This window comes from Zosterops lateralis, assembly GCF_965231275.1.
Source record: "Zosterops lateralis genome assembly, chromosome: 19".
Classification (NCBI taxonomy): Eukaryota; Metazoa; Chordata; class Aves; order Passeriformes; family Zosteropidae; genus Zosterops; species Zosterops lateralis.
This window is the reverse complement of record NC_139779.1, coordinates 7847692-7867337: the sequence shown is the minus strand read 5'-3', so window position 1 is coordinate 7867337 and position 19646 is coordinate 7847692. Positions and strand designations below refer to the sequence as shown.

General features: G+C 47.4%; 1 protein-coding gene across 1 annotated transcript in view; it reads left to right on the top strand.

The window, feature by feature from the left end:
* TSPOAP1 (TSPO associated protein 1) overlaps positions 1-19646 on the top strand; it is a gene marked incomplete at its 5' end in the record, with an annotated part of 66532 nt that overhangs the window by 15423 nt on the left and 31463 nt on the right. The window contains 10 exons of the mRNA XM_083875328.1: positions 114-290; positions 3487-3750; positions 8132-8239; positions 9053-9136; positions 9797-9886; positions 10603-10725; positions 11090-11194; positions 11936-11986; positions 17988-18171; positions 18471-18691. Coding sequence (XP_083731454.1) covers positions 114-290; positions 3487-3750; positions 8132-8239; positions 9053-9136; positions 9797-9886; positions 10603-10725; positions 11090-11194; positions 11936-11986; positions 17988-18171; positions 18471-18691 — 1407 coding nt within the window. The remainder of the gene's footprint in view (positions 1-113; positions 291-3486; positions 3751-8131; positions 8240-9052; positions 9137-9796; positions 9887-10602; positions 10726-11089; positions 11195-11935; positions 11987-17987; positions 18172-18470; positions 18692-19646) is intronic.

Sequence of the window (19646 nt, the reverse complement as noted above, 5' to 3'; positions counted from 1 at the left end):
TGGAGTTGTGTTAGGGAACACCAAAGGGTGATTGGGTGGTGGTTGTTGAACACCAAAGGCTGATGGCGTGGTGGTTATCACACACAAACACACCTCACTGCTCTCTGGTGTAGGTAGCTGCTCCAGTGCCTCTGAAGGGCTCCAGCCTGGAACTGTGCAAAAAAGCATTTGCTCGCCAGCGTGCAAAGGACCTGACAGAGCAAGCCAGTGCTCTCCTGGCAAAAGACAAGCAAATTGAAGCTCTGCAGCAGGAATGCCGGGAACTGCAGGCTAAACTCTTGGCAGGGAAGGTGAGACACTTTGTGGACATCACTCCGGGGCTGGGTACAAGTGCAATTGCTGTGATGGAAGCCAGGCTCCGGGAAGTGGTGAATTAGTCTCAAGTGGAGGCTGGAAATAGGGGAGGGGATTTGATACGTGAGCTGAATGGGGACAGTTTGGGGAGTATGTGGCAGAGACTGTCCAGATCTCTCCAGAGGAGTGTGTTGGGGGACACCCTGCTTGTCCCTCCATCAATTCATGGAACTGAGCTGCCATTTCCAGCAGTGACTAAAACTCCTTCCCTGGAAACCCCCCAGAAGCCACAGACAGAGGGTGACTTTTCAAAGGGCTGAGCTGCAAGCAAGATGCAGAAGCAGGGCCTCCTTTTAAAGCACTTCTTTGAGAAACCAATCAGCATATTCCCAAAAACCAGTCTAGATGCCAAGCCTTGAGCTGCAGCTTTCTGAGAAGTCACAGCCACATGAGACTGGTGATAACTTAGTGCCTCCTGACATGTTTACAAAGGCTACAAATGACCAGGCAGGGCTGGGTGTTCATGAAACCATCCCCAGTGTTGGTGTCTGTTCCTGGGCTGGTGATCTGCATTTCCCCCACTATCAGCACAGGCCATGCCAATATAAATGGTGGGTTAAAGTGGTAATTCAGCTCATCCCGAGATCTAGGACTGGTCAGATGTGTCGCTCTTGCATCACTCTGTGATGGCTCTGAAAGGAGCCTCTGCAAATAGCTGGGGCTGGGTGAGATGGTTCCCTCTCAAGGTGACGAAAGCAACTTGTTCTGGGCATCTCAGTTGCATCTTTGAATCCCAAACTGGATGCTTGCAGTTTAGATCAGTTCAAATCTCCAGAGGACCTCAGTAACACTTGGGCCCATGCTGGTTTCTCCCTGTTTTGCTAACACAAATGTGGTCAAGTGCCACCCTACCTCCCTGCCCTCAGCTGAGCTAAACACTTGCACTTCTATCTGTCCTACTCACATAGTATTTAGGCGACAAATGCTTCCTCACTGAAAACAGCTTTATTTTTGTCCCTGAGCTCCCCATATGTTCAGTTTAACTACAGGTTTGAAAGTGGATTCTCAGTCTTTGCCTAATGTAGATCTAGTCAGGATTAGTACAGTGGGGTGTATTTGATGTTTATACAGAGCTGCCGCATTGATCTTTCCGGCATTAAACCACAGGACAAACTTATCCAGGTCTTTCTGTGCTCTGCAGTGTCAGCAAAAAGCTTCCTTCCCATTCCTTTGATTTCTCACCTCAGGCCCCCACAGAAAGGGGAACAGACTCTTTCCAAAGCACTCTGATTTTCCTAGCGGAGTGTGATGGGCAACCTGAACTGGCTAGGGACAGGACAGTGACAGATTGCAAAGGAATGTGACAGAAGTGGGTGAGCAAGATTTGTTCCTGGCCAAGAAAAAGCACATGGGTGCAACCCCCAAGGCTGACAAATTCAGTCACTGCCTTCCTAGGCTGACCTGGGTGACGTGAGTGACCTGAGTGACCATCCTGTCCCAGAAGGTGACCCTGTCTGTGGCACCAGCAACCGGGACATTGATGCCTGAGCAGAGAATCCACAGAAAAGGGAGCAATATAGATCATTCTGTCTGATCTTGTTTTTCCCATTTCTCTTCCAAGTAAACCGCTCATTAAATTTTAATTTCCAGCTACTTAAAATTCCAAATTCCTCTAATCTGTCTGCAGCATGCAAAATGCATTATGCCAATGAACGGTGTTTTATGCAGAGATATGATGTGCACGCTTAGAGTTTGTAACCAAATCAATTTGAATCTTGGGTATTTAAATCAGTAGAAAATTTTCAGTAGCCATGAAATGGATCCACTCAGTTCCCTTGCAGTAGCAGGACTCACAACCTTGTGCCCTCGGCTGCAAATGCATTGGCCTTGTTTTGCAAAGCCAGGACTGCTAGGATGGAATAAAATAATTTCCTGAGATCATACTCCAGGGATCTGCTTCCAACCAAACCCTGGGTTTAGCTAAATCCAGGCTGCAATTTCTTGTGGCATGGATTCTTGGAAGTGGAGGACTGAGGAGAACAGGTGCAGAAGATGGGTATAATAGAAACTGAGGGGAGGAGTGAGCTTTTTTCCTACTCCCTTGTTCCCCCAGCCTCCAGAGGCTGTCTGTTGGAAATGGCTGCTTTTTTGTTGTGGGGGAAGGGAGATTTTACACATAGCCCCAGCCAATTTTGTTTGAAAAACTACTACCCTGATAGCCTGAACATGGGTCTGGCACAGAGAGGGCCCAGCTGCTCACTTCTTGAACCTATCATCAGCTCCCATTAGTGCTGCCTCGGTTTCCCCCTTGCAGCGTGAGAGTAACCAAATTGCATTTATAAAGTACATGCTATTTTTAGGGCAAATAAGAAGCAAACAGGGAAACAGATTAAATTTGTCCTGGATACCAGTTATGTCTTGAATTCTCTGGCTTAGGAGCTTTCCAGGGGAATGAGCAATGTCTCTTCCAGCAGCAGATTTGCAAAGACAGGTTTTCATAACCTGATTTTGTATGTATGGACACGCTGGTACGTGTTTCTTCAGCTTCCTGAAATCTGGGAACCTTTGAAGAATCAAACAAGCTGGTGACATATTCTCCTCGGTTTTGTGAGAGTCAGATTGTGCTGTTTTCCTTCAAAAGCTGCTGTGTTTGGGTTGTGAGTGGATGGGAGTGACCCCTTGTGCTATAGGTAGGTGTCCATCACACATACTGTCCTGAGAGGAGAAAAATTCCTAAAAGAATGTTAGGAAACCAAATATCCTGAGGAAGAACTGACCAAATCCCAGATGTTCTTCATTGCTGCAACCTCTCAAAGCCCAGTGCCAGCACCCACACCAAGGAGTAAAGAAAACTGAGAGCTCTGCTTTGGCCTGGCTGTGAAATGATATCCTACTACGCTCCCTGCTGGCATGTGCTGAGATGGCCCATGCTTGGAAAAGCCCTGCACATCATGCTGGGAGAGCTGCAGGAGCATCACAGTCTGGGTTTTATCTTCACGAGGAGTAATGTATTTGCATAAAAGATGTAAAATAAGTTTTGAGGCTTTGGAGAGCCAGGAATCAGCCATGTGTGTGTACCACAATACCCGGGTTTTCCCAGTCTCTCCTCTTTTGGAATTTGCATGTTAAATGTGACATGTCCTACCTTTTGGAGCTTGTCAGTGCCACGGTGCCATGGTTGGTTTCCCACAGGACGACCCTCATTGCCTAAACATCATAGAGTTTGACCGCCTGCTGCGGGAATCCCAGCGAGAGGTGCTGCGGCTCCAGAGGCAGATTGCGCTCAAGAATTTCAAGGAATGCCTGCGTTCCTCCAAAATGAGCTCAAGCAGTGCCGTGCCCAGTGGTGCCACGTGTCTGAGACCGACAAACTCCTGCGTCAAAGGTGCACCTCGACCCAAGGATCCCTTGGGAGACCCAGTGCTGGGAGGGAGAGCTCGCAGGGAGGTGACGCAGGTGAGTCAGCGATCAGAACGTTTGGCTATTTAATTTCTCAGTTAATTGCTGTTCTTAGGGAACTTCCCTTGGAGAAGATGAGGCCTGTGGTTCACATCTGCTGCAAATAGGCACAGTGCTGGTTTCCAAAGGGATGGATTCCAGCACCAGGTCTCAGAGTGAGGAGGGACGTGGATGCTGCTGGCAGCCCACACCAGCACAGGGACACTGACCCGTGCCAGGAGTTCAGTCCTGCTCCTTTTCCCCAGCATAGGGCTCCTGGGCTGTGTTTTTCTACCTAGGAAACCAGGTAACATTTCTTCTGTATAGAATCATGGAACGGTTAAAAGTCCATCTCATTCACCTTCCACTGTCCCAGGTTGCTCCAAGCCCCAATGTCCAGCCTGGCCTTGGACACTTTCTGGGATGGGGCAGCCACAGCTTCTCTGGGCACCCTGTGCCAGGGCCTCTGCACCCTCCCAGCCGGGAACTCTATCCCTGCCCTCTGTGTCCTGTCCCTCCATCCCTTGTCCCCAGTCCCTCTCCAGCTCTCCTGGAGCCCCTTTAGGCTCTGGTCGCTCCTGGAGCCTTCTCTTGTCCAGGTGAGCCCCCCCGCTCTCCCAGCCTGGCTCCAGAGCAGAGGGGCTCCAGCCCTCGGAGCGGTTCCCAGGCCTCCTCTGAACTCGTCCAACATCGGGGCCCTCCGCGCTGGAGGCGGCTCCAGGGAGTGTCCCCAGAGCAAAGGGGCAGAATTGGCCCCCGCCCGGTGCCGCAAGGGCTCGGCCGCCCCTCGGGCCGCAGTGGTTCAGCCCGGCAGATCCGGGGCCGCCTCAGGCCGCTCCCTCCCTCCCGCGGCCGCGCAGCCGCCGCCAAGGCCGGGCTGGGGCCCACCGGGGCTGCTGTGCTGGGCCCAACGGGGCTGGGCCGGGGCTGCCGCGGGCTCTCGGACGGGGCCGCGCCGCCGCCAGGTAAGGCCGGGCTGTGCCCCGAGGCCCCGCCGGGGAGCGGCTTCACCGGGCGAGGCGGGTCGGGCCGGGGCCTCCGCGGGGCCGGGCCGCGGGTGCCGCTGTGGGTCAGGGATCTCCAGTCCGCGGGTGCCGCTGTGCCCGCAGCCCCAGGGCGGAGGGTCAGGGATCCCCAAACCGCGGGCTCCAGAGGATTTGGCTCCTGGGGGCTCTGCCGGTTTCTTCCCGTGTTTTCAGTGTGATAGAATCCCATATCCCCCGGGGGAGATCGGGCTGCGCATCTTTCCTCCAGCTGCTCTCGTTTATTTCCCCCCAGCTCTTACAGCGGATGCACTGAATATTCATTCCTTGTGCGCCTCCTCCAAGTCACTCCTGGATTTATAAACCCCTCTCTTTCAGCCGTGTTGTTTTTTTTTTGGTTTTGTTTTTTTTTTTTTTTTTTTTTTTTCTTTCCAGTCTCTTCCATTATTCCGCGTTCATCATTTTTTGTCTCCCTCCTTTGTGTGTTTTCTCTGTCAGTTTTGTGTTGGGGAAGCAGCATGCCGGACGCTGTGGCATTGATTTATATGATAGCGTTATGAAGTTTTCTCTTCCTTTCCCAAAAGATCTCTTTACCTTTTTGTCTAAGCATTCTTTATTAAACCATCATTGGTCTCTGTAGTCACTCAGTGTCACTAGGCCCTCATCACTGTTTGTTTCTGCTGCATCAGTACTTGCAGAGCACGGTTCCTGCTCCCTCTTTCAGGGCTCTCATTTTTACTGAATATTTACCCAAGAGAAAACCCTCACTTGCCCTGTGGTGGCTCAGTGTCTACAGACACCTGTTAAAGGGCTGCAGCTGAATGTCTGCTGAGTGCCCAAGCAGGTTCTTGCTGGGTCTCCCTCACCCACTTACTTGCTGACATCTTAAAAACACTCTTCACATATCTGTGAATATGTTTCCTGTTGCCACAATATAAGTTTGTTTGGGTTTTTTAAAAGGATTTGCCTTTTATGCGATTTCTATCAGTTTGCTCAGAATTAGTGTCAAATATACTGGTCTGTCTTTCTGTAGATGTCTACTGGAATATGCTTAAAACTGTGGAATACTCTTAAAGCATGGCCTTTGCCATCTACCACGTATTATATGTTAAGGCAGTGTTGGAGAAATGACTTGCTGGATGTATTGATTCAGTTCCTGCTGAAGTGAGGGATTCAGTTCATGCCAAAGGGGTTTTTGAACCCTCAAGTGAATATTATGTAGTCTTGGTGGTTTGGTACTGTTTATTTTCTTGGCTTCTATAGTTCTTATAGACAGTTCAGTTTCAGAGAGGTTCTCAGCCTTGTTCTCCATAGTCTGAGATTTCGGCCCCCATTTCCCCCCCCAGATTCTGCTGTGATGAAGAGGGATGCACAGATGTTTTTTTTCCCCTCTGCCCTGCCCTTACCTTTCTTGAATGAGCCTTCCATACCTTGATTTCCACCTGATCCTGCAGGTTTTGTCAGACGAGATGGCTTTTCTCATGCATGTGCTTTTTTTGTCTGACTCAGGAGAGTCTGTCCTCACTGCCAGAAAATTTTCTGGCTGACAAGTCAGCAAGGCTAAATCTGACAGCACTGGTGAAGCAAGAAGGCTGAAGTCCCTTGGCTAAATCCTGTACCATGGAGCACCCTGGGCTGGAACCCCAGGAGAGGCTGAGGAAGCTGGGAAAGGGGCTCAGCCTGGAGAAAAGGAGGCTCAGAGGGGACCCTGAGGCTCTGCACAACTCCCTGACAGGAGGGGACAGCTGGGGGGGTCAGGCTCTGCTCCCAGGGAACAGGGACAGGAGGAGAGGGAACGGCCTCAGGCTGGGCCAGGGGAGGCTCAGGGTGGACATCAGGAGAAATTTCTTCCTGGAAAGAGTGGTCATGCTTTGGTGGGGCTGCCCAGGGAGGTTTGGAGTGCTCATCCCTGGAGGAGTCCAAGGAAGGCCTGGATGTGACACTCAGTGCTCTGGGCTGGGCACAAGGTGGGGATAGGCACAGCTGGGACTGGATGGGCTTGGAGGTCTTTTGCAAACACAGTGATTCTGAGATTCTCTAAAATACCAGTTTGAAACTTAGTATGAGGAAGATGATTGAAAAACAGGAAAGTCTCAGAAACATTTCCGCAGTTAAATACAGCTTTCACAGCAGACCTGAAAGCTTCCAAGCACTGGGACCCTTGAGGTGCCGAGGGTTGAGTGGAGATCCCAAGATTTCCACATGCTGCTCGGTGCTCAGACTGCCAGACTCCGCAGTGAACTTTATTCCATGGGTGATAGGGAACGAGGTTCACGTGGGAGGTGATTTCAGAATTTTCTTTGTAGCAAAACATGAGACATCCTTGGCAGCCTGGGCTTGAGTGTGGGCTCTTGGAGCTCTCAGGCTTTCAGCAGAAGAGCCATGAATATAGATGTAGATAAAACCTATGTTTTTCAAGCCAAAAATAGGTTAAAAATCACGTCCTAGATATAGTGCTTAGAGTCTGCCCTATTGACTGGCTGTATAGGGAGCTCAGACCTCATCCCGTGGTACTGTCAGCACTGGAGGTGTTCAGTGTGAAATGAGGAGCCCCATGTCAGAGGAGATGTTGGTCAGCTGAAGGCTGAGATAGATTCATCAAGTCCTACTGCTTCCTCACAGTACAGGTTTACTTTGATGATCTCAAAGATCTGTCCCTAAAATCTGTCTATCAAATATAAATTTACAGTTAATGTTTAAAATCTTATCAAGGCCCTTTTGCTTCTGTTTGTCTCAGTCCTTGCCCTGCGGTCAGGGCTTATTCTGGGCAGAGGAGAGCAAAAATCAAGTATCAGTCGAGAGCAGAAATTCAGAGGATTACGGTGTGTTTGTCTGTGACCCAAATGAAAAGGCATTTTGTTAGAAACTCGTGTTCAGATGTGTATAGAAAGTGTCTCCTTTCATCTGGTTTGGTGGTGGCGCCTAAGCCATTGGCTTGCTGCTATTTCAGCCCTTCCCAGCTACCAGCAGAGGTGGGATGCTGCATTTGTTGGTAGTGTTTCTCTACTCTTCCCTGCCTTTAGATTCTGACATCTTCACTTATTTTTGCCCTTTGTGGGCTTTGTTCTCCCTTCTCTTCTCTGTGTTGCTTTGGGGAGGGCCGTGAAAGGTGTTGCTGCTGCCTCTCATTGAGTCATTAGGTGAGGCACAAATGGGAGCTTGGATCTGAGAGCTTCCAGGAGCCCACGGTTCCTTGTGGGCGCTTCAGTCATGCTGGGCTGGTTGGCACTGGGCCCCGGGAGATTCCCAGCGAGGTGTCCAGCTTTCTCCATGTCAAGCATTGCAGCTCAGAGATCAGGAGTTCCCTGTGGAGCACTGCTTTCTTGGGTGGTACTGCCAGGGAAGTCCCTTTTCCCTTAGTGCGCTCTGTAGTCTCAGGATGTCCCTGAGCTCTCTGGCATCTCTTCCGCTTTCAGGTGGAAGCAGGTGTACAACCACTGGGACCTGCCTCTGAAGGACATGAAAATTTTCCTCCCAAGAATGCAGTAACAAACCAGGAAAGCAGCAAACAGATACAGCAGCTGGTGAGTTGTGAACCTGGTTTGGGGGACGGAGTGTGTTTCTTATTTTCATTGGGAGTTTCACATGTGCAATCCAGGTAGAGATTTTGGGGACTGAAGTCTTTTTAGGTGCAGCTGCTCTGCAAAAGTGGGAAGCTTGGGGAATCAGTAGGAAAACACGGACCATCTGCATGCAGAGTGTTGATGGGTGGCAGCTCCAGGTGCTGGGCTGGCAGGGGAATATGTCACACTCAAAAGAGAGGGAAACATGCCAGTAGGTTCTGTGCTGTGTTTGATTTAGGCTCATGTGAACTGGGGACAGATGTGGTTGAGGAATGTGTCCTTTGTGAATTATTCCACCAATTAAGACAGTGCACAGGGAGGTTTAGCAGCTCCTGTCAGTCTGAGGGATAGTGAGTAGCTGCAGATCAAGAGCATGTCTATGCTCTGTTAGGTGTCACTGGAATTAGAATAGGAGCTAAAATAGCACAGCTGGTGTTTAAAGATGAAAATTTTATACAGCTCTGTTGTTTTGTCCGCGACACCTTGTCCTCTCTACTGTTCTATATAAATAGGAACAATCCATGCATGTGGGAACAGAACTGTTTCCAGACTGAAGGCTTGGGGAAGAGAGGAATAGTCGTTTTATTTTTTGATTTTCCTAACTTTTAGAAAAATCTTCCTTGGTTTCTACATTGTTTTAAGTTTGTCACAATGAGATTTTTGTAATAAAATAGAAATAACTAATGCAGCACTGGGTCTGAGAGGCTGGGCTTGAATTTCATGTGCATTAGAAGAGTGTAGCCTTGCTGATCTTCTTCTGCTTGTTTCATGCAGGAAGTTGAACTCAAGAAAAAGCGCAAAAAATGTGAAAACCTTGAGCATGAAGTGAGGAAAAAGCATAAAAGATGCAAAGAACTAGTAAGTGTTCTTGTTGCCTGCTGTTATGAGCATAACAGGAGAATAGAAGCTAAGCTGTTGTGTGCCTCTGTTTTTTTAAAGTTCTTCTTAATAAGGAGTCGGCAGTGTTTCTGTTTATTTGAATAGAGTCACAAATTTGGGGCTCCTTAAGGCTGGGATTGTTTATTTAGTCTTTCAGCTACCTGTGGGCTGAGTACAGCTGCGCAAATCACTGTATGAAATTCCATGGCCTTTGCTAATTTGGGGAGATACTTAACCATTTTTGCAGGCACTCTAGAAAGTTATTGAATGGTAATAACACCATCCCACTGTCTTGTGCTTCTTGTTGGCTGAAATCCTGCTTAATTCCAGGGAAGTTTTGCAGCTCGTAGCAGAACATCTGGATTTCTCCCTTGAGTTTCTGCTTTGCTTTGTTCAAGAGATCACAGACTGGTTTGGGCTGGAAGAGACCTTAAAGGTCATCCAGGTCCAACCCCATCAACTGGCTCAGGGCTGGGTTCTGTTTGAGCAGTGCTGCTTACTGTTTGCTTCCCAGTCCTCAAGCAGCATCCCACCAGCATCCTGTACCATCAGGAAGCAAGAGCAGTGGAGCTGCTCTGCAGGACAATCTGGGGGAATTAGACAGAGTGCCTTGGTGTAATACCTGCTCTTTCTGGACAGGAGATCCAGCTGCAGGAGGTGCAGAGTGAAAATGCACGACTGGCCGAAGAGAACTTGCAGCTGAATGAGAAGGCTGGATGGGCAGGACAGGTAAAAGCAGTGTCTTTGTGTGGTTGGCAGCATTGGCTTCTGCAAAATTCTACTGAGAAGAACATGCTGTTCTCAAGTTTCCAGCTCAGTAATGGTCATATGCTGATCTGGGCTTCTGTTCCCACCTTCTTTTCTGGACAAATATAATGCACAAGAGTTAGAAAGTCATTTGTCAGTCCCATGTGTCAATTTGCCACCCTGCATAAGGCTTCCTGCGTATTCAGTAACTGCTATAACGTGGAAATGTTTGTCTTTGCTTGCATTGCTGGTAGTTGCCAAGCCATAGTGCACCCTGGAACTAGAAATTCCTTGTGGTAGATGAGGGAGGCAAAGATGATTTCAGCAGGCTACTAAATTTTTTGTCATGTTCTCTGTATTTAATCCTACCATGTAGGGTTAAAAATGCTTACAGATCTTGTGCTTGGTTTTTTTTTATCTCTTCATTATGTAGCCTGTTCCTATCCCAGTCTCTTCCTCCTGCAAAATGGGAGAGGAGATGAATCTAGGGAGAGAAGCAGTGTGCAAATAAAGTGTTAACCATTGAGGCCTGATACAAATGCTCATTTATTTGTTTTAAATGAGAACCTGAGGGAGAGGAGGTTCCTAATTTTGGTATCATTGCCAACAGAATGCAATAAAGAAATAAAGTGGTCTCTGTTGTTTTTACAAGAAACACCTATAGCTGCTGGCGCTCACTGAAAATCATTTCCCTTCAGGTTGAATCCGAGAATGCTGACCTGAAACTGCAGGTTGTTTTAGTGACTCAGGAACGGGATTCAGTAATTCAGACGAATCAAGGACTCCAAACCAAGCTGGAGAATCTAGAGCAGGTGCTGAAGGTCAGTAAGATCCACATGGCTGGAAGGACTGTCCAAACACCTACTGCTGCCTTTGAATGGCAGTGGTTGGTTGCCTTTTTTGACCGTTCTTTTGTCTCTGTGCTTCCAGTGGGAATTCTGCTTCTGCAGGATCCTGGACAGAGGTGCTTTGGAAAGGCTGCTTCAGGGATTTGGGTGGGAGATAAGGTGGCCATCACTGATTTGAGGCTTTTCTGTGACAGCGTTGCTCTGCCTTGTGATGGGAATTTCTTTGTGCAATGATGACATGAAATACAGGCCCTGTTTTGGCTTTCTGGCCGTTGGTAGAACACAGGACAGAATTTCAGTAGTGTCACCCCTCAGCTGTATGTGCCTTGTCCTGCAGCACATGAGAAATGTGGCTGAGCGGAGGCAGCAGCTGGAAGTGGAGCACAAGGAAGCACTGCTAGTCCTGCAGGAGAAGCAGGAGGAAGTCCGGCGATTGCAGCAGGTACGTGGGGTGTGACAGGGGTCTTTTTCCTCTCTGAATGGACTCCTGCACCTTGTTTCCTTTGGAAGTGTGCATGGAGGAGGTAGATGTGAGTTACGTCTACAAGTTTACAAGATAAGAGTGTCTGAGTCCAGGTGAACTCTGGTACCTGAGAAAAGTGAAGGACTTTCCTTGTGAATGTCAGTCCTGTGCTCTCACTGCTGTATGTCCAGAACCCAGAGATGTTTCCAGACTGTAGAGTGGTGTAAGTCATAAAATCACGCATCAGTAAGACTGGAAAAGCCCTCCAAGATCAAGTCCATCCGTTCCCCCAGCACTGCAAGGCCACCACTGACCCATGTCCCCAAGAACCACACCTACGCAGCTGTTAAACCGCCCCGGGGATAGCGACTCCACTACTGCACTGGGCAGTCTGTGCCAGGGGCTGTGAAGAAATTTTCTCAATATTCAGCCTGACCCTGCCCTGGCACAGCTTGATGCCACTTCCCTTGTCCTGTCCCTTGCTCTCTGGGAGCAGAACCCAACCCCCTCAGCTGTCCCCTCCTGTCAGGGAGTTGTGCAGAGCCACAAGGTCTGCCCTGAGCCTCCTTTTCTCCAGGCTGAGCCCCTTTCCCAGCTCCCTCAGCAGCTTCTCACCAGACTGGTGCTCCAGTCTACAATGGACTACCAAGGTAGCATGATAATAGAAGTGAACTCAGGTTTGCTACTTTCTGATTTACTCCCTTCCTTACTTTTCTTTAGGCGCAGGCAGAGGCAAGAAGGGAACATGAGGGAGCAGTACAGCTTCTAGAGGTAAGACAGAAAGAAACAAGAGGGATTAGTGGCTCCAGATTTGATACCTTTTGTTTATAGTATCAGTTTGGGTGCCCTGGGTTTTTTTGGTTCTTGAGCAAAATGCTGTAGTGCCTTGATCAGATGCAACATGTTGCTGCAGTGAAAGTAATATTTGGGTCAAGGTTCAGGGAATTATATCTTGGCCTTCTCAGTCCTTAGATAGGTTACTTCTTTCAGATCATGCCCAAAAACTCTTTTAGAGGTGTATTTAGTAATCAAACTCAGATCTGCCTGTTCCGTTTTTTCAGCATCATGTGAAAGGAGAATACTTGTGTCCATGGGATTTAAAATTTCTCTTGTGTATGTGTGCTCTGTTTGTTTTATTAGGGAAAAATAAGAAAAAATATAAGGTAAAAATAGGAAAACCTGAGCATAAGGAGTGGTGAAGCTTGAGGTAGCTCCCTTGTCCCATTTGCTCTGACATGCACACGGGGAATGTGCTTTGACTGGTGGCTGACAGTGTACTGATGCAGCCTGGCAGATATGCTGAGCACTGCATTGAGGTTGATTGGCATGAGCTCAGTGTCTGTCAGGGTGACTTTGGAGAAAACACTGGATTCCTGGAGCTGCTAAGGCGCAGCACCGAACCTTGGAACTTGATGTGACAATTTAGTGACTGCCGGATGGTTGAGTTGGGTGTGGTGGCAAGGGAACCATCTTCTGCTCTCTCAGAGGTTTTCTGAGCACTGAAACATCTGAGATGAGCAGAAGGTCATACTGTACCCCCAGACAGTAAGATCTCTTGGGGCCATGCTTCTGTATCCAGTGGTGACAAACAGTTAGGGCTGTCAGAGTGAACTCCCTGTGCCCACTATTGTGCAGCTCTGTGGTTCTTGGGAGCCCAGGGCTGTTGATGCAGATGAGAAGTATCCTTGATGGAGGGGATTGCTCCATGACTGCAAATAGCACCAACTTTGAATGGGGCCTGGCCAGTGTCTGAGCGGTAGAGCCAAAGAGTGCTGGGCTCCTGTTGAACAGGATTGAAGTGTTGCAGGCTGGGGGAGTATTGGAGGATTTGACATTATATCTTGTGCCCTTGCCACAGCCCTTTGGGAACCTCTCCATTTGGCTGCAGAGATGGGATCAGCTCAAACAGGTGCTGCTGTACATCACCTGGTGTTTAGATTGGTTCTGAGCAGCCTTTAGGGGGAGGGAATGTTGCTGTGGTTCTGTTTCAAGGCCATTGGAGCAACCTGGTCTAGTGAAAAGTGTCCCTGCTCATGGAACAAGATGAGCTTTAAGGTTCCCTCCAGCTCAAACTCTTCTGGGATTTGATGATTCTATGATGTTTGCCAAACATTTTCTGAACTAACTCAATGAAGGGTTGGAGAAGCTACTTAGGTTTAAACCAGACATCTCCCTGTGCAGAGGAAGAAAGAGACAGTCCTCTTATTCTGTGTTTGAAGGTAATGTTCTTCTGCAAGGGTCTTATCAGTTAAATATTCTTGTTTTCATGTTACTGGTACAGAGATCACAGAATTATCAAATGGTTTGCATTGGAAGGGACCTTAAAGTTCATCCGGTTCCACCTCCTGCTATATGCAGGGACACCTTCCACTAGACCAGGTTTCTCACAGCCTGATTCAACCTGACCCTGAATTTTATAAAATGGTCCAAAGAAAGAGGAACTGTCATTAAAAGCCAATTTAATGCAGAGCAACAGTCATTTAAATTACTTAATTATAATCATAGTCATTCCAGAACATTAGCATATGGCATAATTAGGGGGTTCAAAATACCTGTGCTATGTATCGTCTTTTTTACATGTGCTTGAATTGCTTTTTGATGTGATATTGATGAAGAATGAGTGTATTCCATTTTCCTGTTTGACGAGTTCTGTCCCATGATTGTCGTAAGTGGAGTCTCTCTCCTTGGAGATATTCAGAACTGAACAGAGCTCTCGGCAGCCAGCCCTGCTCTGAGCTGAGGGCTTGGATCAGCTTGCCAATCAGCCTCAGGTGTTCTGTAGTTCTGAGATAAGGCAGTGACAGGGATGAGAAGAGTATGGAATGGGGTGTGTGCAGAAATGCCATAAAGAGAAGCACCATCTTAGGAAGAAAAACTTGAGCATTATGGTCATGGGAGTGAGGGAGTTCAGTGGTTCCAAAGTACATGAGACATATTTTAACTGCCATTGGCACTGCACAGATAAAAAAGGAGACAGCCTGCTTCTAGGAATCCAGTTTTGTTGGAAAATGAGGGGACTAGAGCTCAACTTTGCTTGTTTTCCCTGGCCTAGGAACAGGATGCAGGACTGAGCAGGCTGTCAGCTGCTTAAGATCCTGTCACAGCCAGGTTCTGAGCTGTGCTTTGATTCCCAGAACTCCATGATCTCAGATCTGGGGAAGGGTCTGGGCACAAAATGTCCATTCCATTCATTTTTCAGTGGGTGCAAATGTGCTCAGAAAAGGGAGCTTGAAATTTAGCAGCCACTCTAAGCATATTGTCATTTATCTCAAAGCACAGTGTGATTTGGAGGCTCTCAAAAAGTGCCTGGTTATCTTATTCATGTATTTAGTGTGTAGGATTTAGCTTTTGTTTGGCAAGCAGATGCTTCCCAATGAGGTGGGAATCTCAGTATGGAACAAGGCAGACACTGTAATTTGGTGAGAAAACAATTTCATTCAGACTGAGGGTTGGGTTATCTTTGGCAGAGTGTCGAAGTGTAACTGCTGATGTGGTTTGATATCTCTTTTTACTTTTCTTCTTGCTCCCAGAGTACTTTGGATTGCATGCAGGTACTTCTCTAATGCTGTCAAACAGGACATTTTCCCCTCTGTTCTGACTTTGATAGTTGCTTTTTATTCTTGTTTTAACTATACTCTAGAAAAGATTGCAAGAGTGTTACTGCCAAGAAATAAATGGAATTAAAGGAGCTCCCGCTACAAGTTTGATGGAGCAGCTGCTTTTCTCTTTAAGTGCCTTGCTTTCTTTACCAATTAGAATTAGGAGCTTACTTTTTTTGGCACTTCCAGATTTTTAGAATTGTCCAACTGTGCTCCTTCTCCACATTTAAGTGTCTTTGCAGTCCAAGAGTGAAATGTTTCCTTCAAACCACAAAGGCAGTGGTGACACCATTGCAAATGAGTGTTTTGGCGAAAATGGGTCCTGCTGGCTTTGTAATTGGGTGGAAGATGGGAAGCAGAGATTGTGGATAATAGTTTTCCCAGAAGAGGTGGTAACTAATGAAGTTCCAGCCCGGGAGCTGTGCTAGCTGGCCTGTTCACAGGTGGTTTGGAAAGAAGGCTGGTATAGAAGTGCTGGAGTTTGTAGCTGATAGAAAACATCTTTAAAACTTTCTGATCTGGCAGGGGTCTCAAGAGGAATGGGTAGATAAAATACAGGTGACACTGACTGTGCAAAGGCACACGGTGGAGAGGAAGCAGGGACTAAACATGCCTGGTGGTGGGCTCAGAATTCCCTGCTGGCACAGAAGGTGCAGGATTGGAAGTAGAGTTTTTTTAAGAAAAATGTCAGCCACAAGTTGGTCAAAAAAGCAGTAAAGTGGTGGATACTCTCAGGAAAGAACTTTATTGGAGTCTGCTCACATCCTGTAGAAGTTGAACCCACATTATTGTGGAGTTATGGATGTTCCTTTAATTCCTTTGGCATCAGCCCTGCTTTTAGCAGGAGCTAGGACTGCACACTCGTAGAATAACCTTCTAGCCAAATGGAGATTCTCTGATCTCCGGAGTACATAGCAGAAGATACGGAGAAAGGGAACAAGAGACATCTGAAAGGAGAGCATGAGCTGAAGAAATGGAACAGACCAGCCAAGAATGGGAGTGTCTTAGAGGATGAGGCTGAACTGGTGGTGGTGGGGTGTGGAGAATCAGTTCTTGAGTTGGTGGTTAAACTGATTCCACCAAGCTCTGCTCCTGCTCTTGCAGCCTCTTCTGGAAGTCCAGTCCCAGTTATGGGAGACTCCTCTTTCTCTCCATACTGGGCAGGGAACAGACACAGAAGTCTTCTCTGTGTCTGGGGCTTGATTCCAGCTGGTTCCCTGAACCTCCTGGCCACATCCTTGGGCCTTCTCTTCCTTATCCTCCTGCCTCCCAATACTGCCCTGGAAACCTGTTGCTTCCTACCTGTCTGCGGTCCCCTGCAAGTAGCTGCTAGAAGTATACCTTGTGTATGATGTGGTAGTAGTACTTAAGGCATGTTTGTATGTTGTTTGGAATAACAGGTTGAAAAGACACCTGACAATTAGGTGTCTTAGAATTAAACTGTGCATTATCCAGACTGTTGGCTTGGCCGCCAGTGTAAATGGATTTAAACTGTGGTTTATGAATTTACAGGATGAGGTACTATTATGATGCTATTAAACACAATATCCAGATGCATCTGCTGGCTCGTGTCTCCAGAGAAGACAGGAAATCCCCCTCTGGTCCCACAGTCATTCTGTACCTGTCCGTTGTAGGCTCTGTCCCAAGGTGGGATCAGGGATGGATTTTGGACTTGAGGAAGCTGTCCTTTGATCCAAAGCAATTGTTCTTACTGTTTAGGATTTCTTTTCTATATTAAGATGTAATGTTGTAGGGGAGAAGTCTTTATGTGAAAAATCCAAACTGTAAGTAAATTCAAACACTCAAAATGGCAGAGGAATCCTGTGCACCGTAACTTAGTAAACAAGGAGTTGACTCTGAGCAAGTGGATAACACAGACACTTCTGGAAATTAGTCCTGGCATCTGAATTCAGTTCAGACATAGTTCTTGCCAAACTTGAGAGACTTCACCAGGCTTTTCTTAGAGCATGAGAGCACCTTTGGACGTGTGCAGGGAACAAGTAATAAACTGAAATGCCTAAAACAGATACGTCACAGTCAAATAAAAATGCATGACCATTCTAAATCCTTACTGAGTAGCTACAAAGGTTTCGTGTTACTCTGAGACCCCAGAGAGAGTTTTTTTCAGGTCAGAAATGTTATTTTTAGAGCTGCTTAAAAACTCGGACTTTCTGTCTCATGTAATATTTCAAGGCATCATTTATTTTTTGAGTTGGATGGAGAAAAAATACTTCAAATACATATGGTAGAATGGGGACTTTTTAAGAGTGCAGTGCAGTCATCTGTTTTGGTGCATCTTACCTACAAGAAACAGTGAGAGGAGGGAAAAGAGCAATTGCAATCACCTGGGAATTGATTTGCCTACTGCCTCAGGGAATGTGAGGATATAAAAGACAGCCAGGAATCAGCAGTTTTTTGTAAGGGGAAGTTCTAGAGATGGTAAAAAGATAATATGGGAAAACACAAATGGTTCTCTAGCAGGAATGTGTCCTTCCCTCTCCACAGTGTTTCCTGAGGCTCCTTGACACCTCATCTTGCTGAGGTGTAGCTTGTCCTCAGCATGCATTTGCCTGGAGTAAATCATCCATGTAGGATGGAAAGGAGAGAAAATGTGTGGGCTTCCCACATCAAAGGAAAGTTCTGCAACATGAGCCCATGTGCTTTTTGCCCTTCCTAGTTCCTGGAGGAGCCAAGGTCTGGAGGGGCAGTTGGTAGTCCTGCCTGGAATGGTGGGGAGGTCAGGTTAAGGTTTTGGGAGCTTGCTGGAGCCTCTGGAGTGATGGACAAAAGTGGGAGACCTATTCCTTTTGGAGACATGATGCTTCAAAAACCATGCAGAGTCTTTTGAATCTTTTTAAGGCTTATTCGTCTCTAACCTATCTCATCTGATCTTGCACAGGGCTGAGAGATTGTACTGAAGTTCAAACCCAGAATTTTAGGGATAAATCCTAATGGAGTTTGTAGTCAGCTTCCTTAGAGATGATGAGCCTCAGCTTTTCTAAGATAAGTAGAGGTGTGAGGCTGCCAGTTTACAGTGACTGTTCCTAGGCAGGGGATTTGAAAACATCCTTTGGCTCCTCGGAGTCTGGGAAAAGATGCAGCAAAAGCAAATCCTGTTTGGAACTTCAGTGTTTCAATAGGGGTTTGTTCCTCACTTTGTTCTCTCCTGGCAGGCCCGGGTGAAGGATCTGGAAGACCAGTGTCGCAGTCAAACAGAGCAATTCAGCCTCCTGTCACAGGAACTTCAACAATTCCGGCTTCAAACAGGAAAAATCGACCTTCTCACCTCCACTCTGGTGACTTTGGAGCTGCCCCATGCTCTGTGCAGCTCTGCCCCGCAGCCCTGCTGGGAGAAGGGTAATTGCTGGATGTGCCTGAGAGGGCTTTGACAAATGGATTGATATTTATGTAAAAGAAAAGGACTAAAGGAGATAATGCAATGTTTAGTGCAATTTTGGCATCTCTGTCCCTATGGTAAATACTTCTGGTTCATTTTGTAAAGAGAAGTTGGCATTTGTGTGGCCAGGGAGAGCTCAGGTGTCCAGTCTGTTGAACTAGGCACGTTTATAGAGACTTGGGCTGCTCGCTGGGATGCTCGTTGCTGATCCTGTATCCTGCTTATGGCTGTAACTAATGGACAGCTGATTTTATTGCAGAGTCAGCTGTTCCTGGTTTGCTCACCCACCAGAGCACAAAAAAGGTTCACAATGAAGGGAATGATGAGCTGGAGCTGTCACAGCGGGGGCCAGACACCACCATGGGCTCCTCAGGTGCTCCCACCAGTGCTCAGAAGCAATCCAAGAAAGGGGAATCTCAGTCCAGCTCTTCAAAATCTGAATCCATGCAGAACAGCCCAAAATCCTGCCCAACTCCAGAGGTCAGTATGGGAGTCCCCTCTGCTGCCTGTGCTTTTTCAGCCAGAAGGGAATAAATGCATTGCTGAGAGCACCACGAAAGTTGCATTCATTCCCCAGTAAGGTCATATGCATTCACCAGTAAGGTTGCATTCATTCTCTTCTGGCTGCCTGAAGAAAATGGGATAAACAAGAGAAAAACTGTATGAAAACACTGAGATGACCTGAGGTGCTATGTTTGTAAAGCTCATTTGAATATATTGCTGTGCTCCATGAAGGAAACAACTGGTTAGGCAGTGTCTGGGAGCTTGGAGAAGGAGTGGGATGGGATGTGTGAGATAGCTCTTGCTAAGCTGCCACTAAAACACATGAAAGCTACAAACTGGAATTTTTAGCATGAGCTGTGAATGATGAACTCAAACTTCTTGTCTGGTGTTTTTAATTACTAAGCTGTTATTTGGTGAATGAAACCATGAGAAGATGCCAGGTTTGTGCTGAGGGATGGAACTAACAGGCTTTGCATGTATGTTTCACCAGGATCTCCTCGATGGTTGTTGCTTCTTCTCTCCAGGAGCCCCTTTGTGGTGGTGGGGTTCACTTGAGCAGGGGTTGATGTGCTTTCCTATGCATCACTTGAGCGTACAGTTTAGGGCAGAGCAGTGCTGTGAGCAGGGCCAGGTGAGGGGCACCTTTTGCTCTTCTGGGGTTTCCTGATCACTAAAGCCACTGAACTGCTGAGGTGCCTAGGTCAGGACACGCACAACAAAGGGCTGCTTCAATGCTAGGCAGAGCCTCCCACTGTGTAAGAGCTCAGGGAAGTGCCATGTTCAGAGACAAAGTGAAGGTCACACCTGGGGAAGAGTAGATATGGAACTGTTAACAATTCTATAGCAGAAAAAAATGCTTACTTTTTAGCTCAAGAGATACCTTGGAAGCCACCATGCCTCCCTGGAGAGATAGATGCCTGCAGAGATCAGT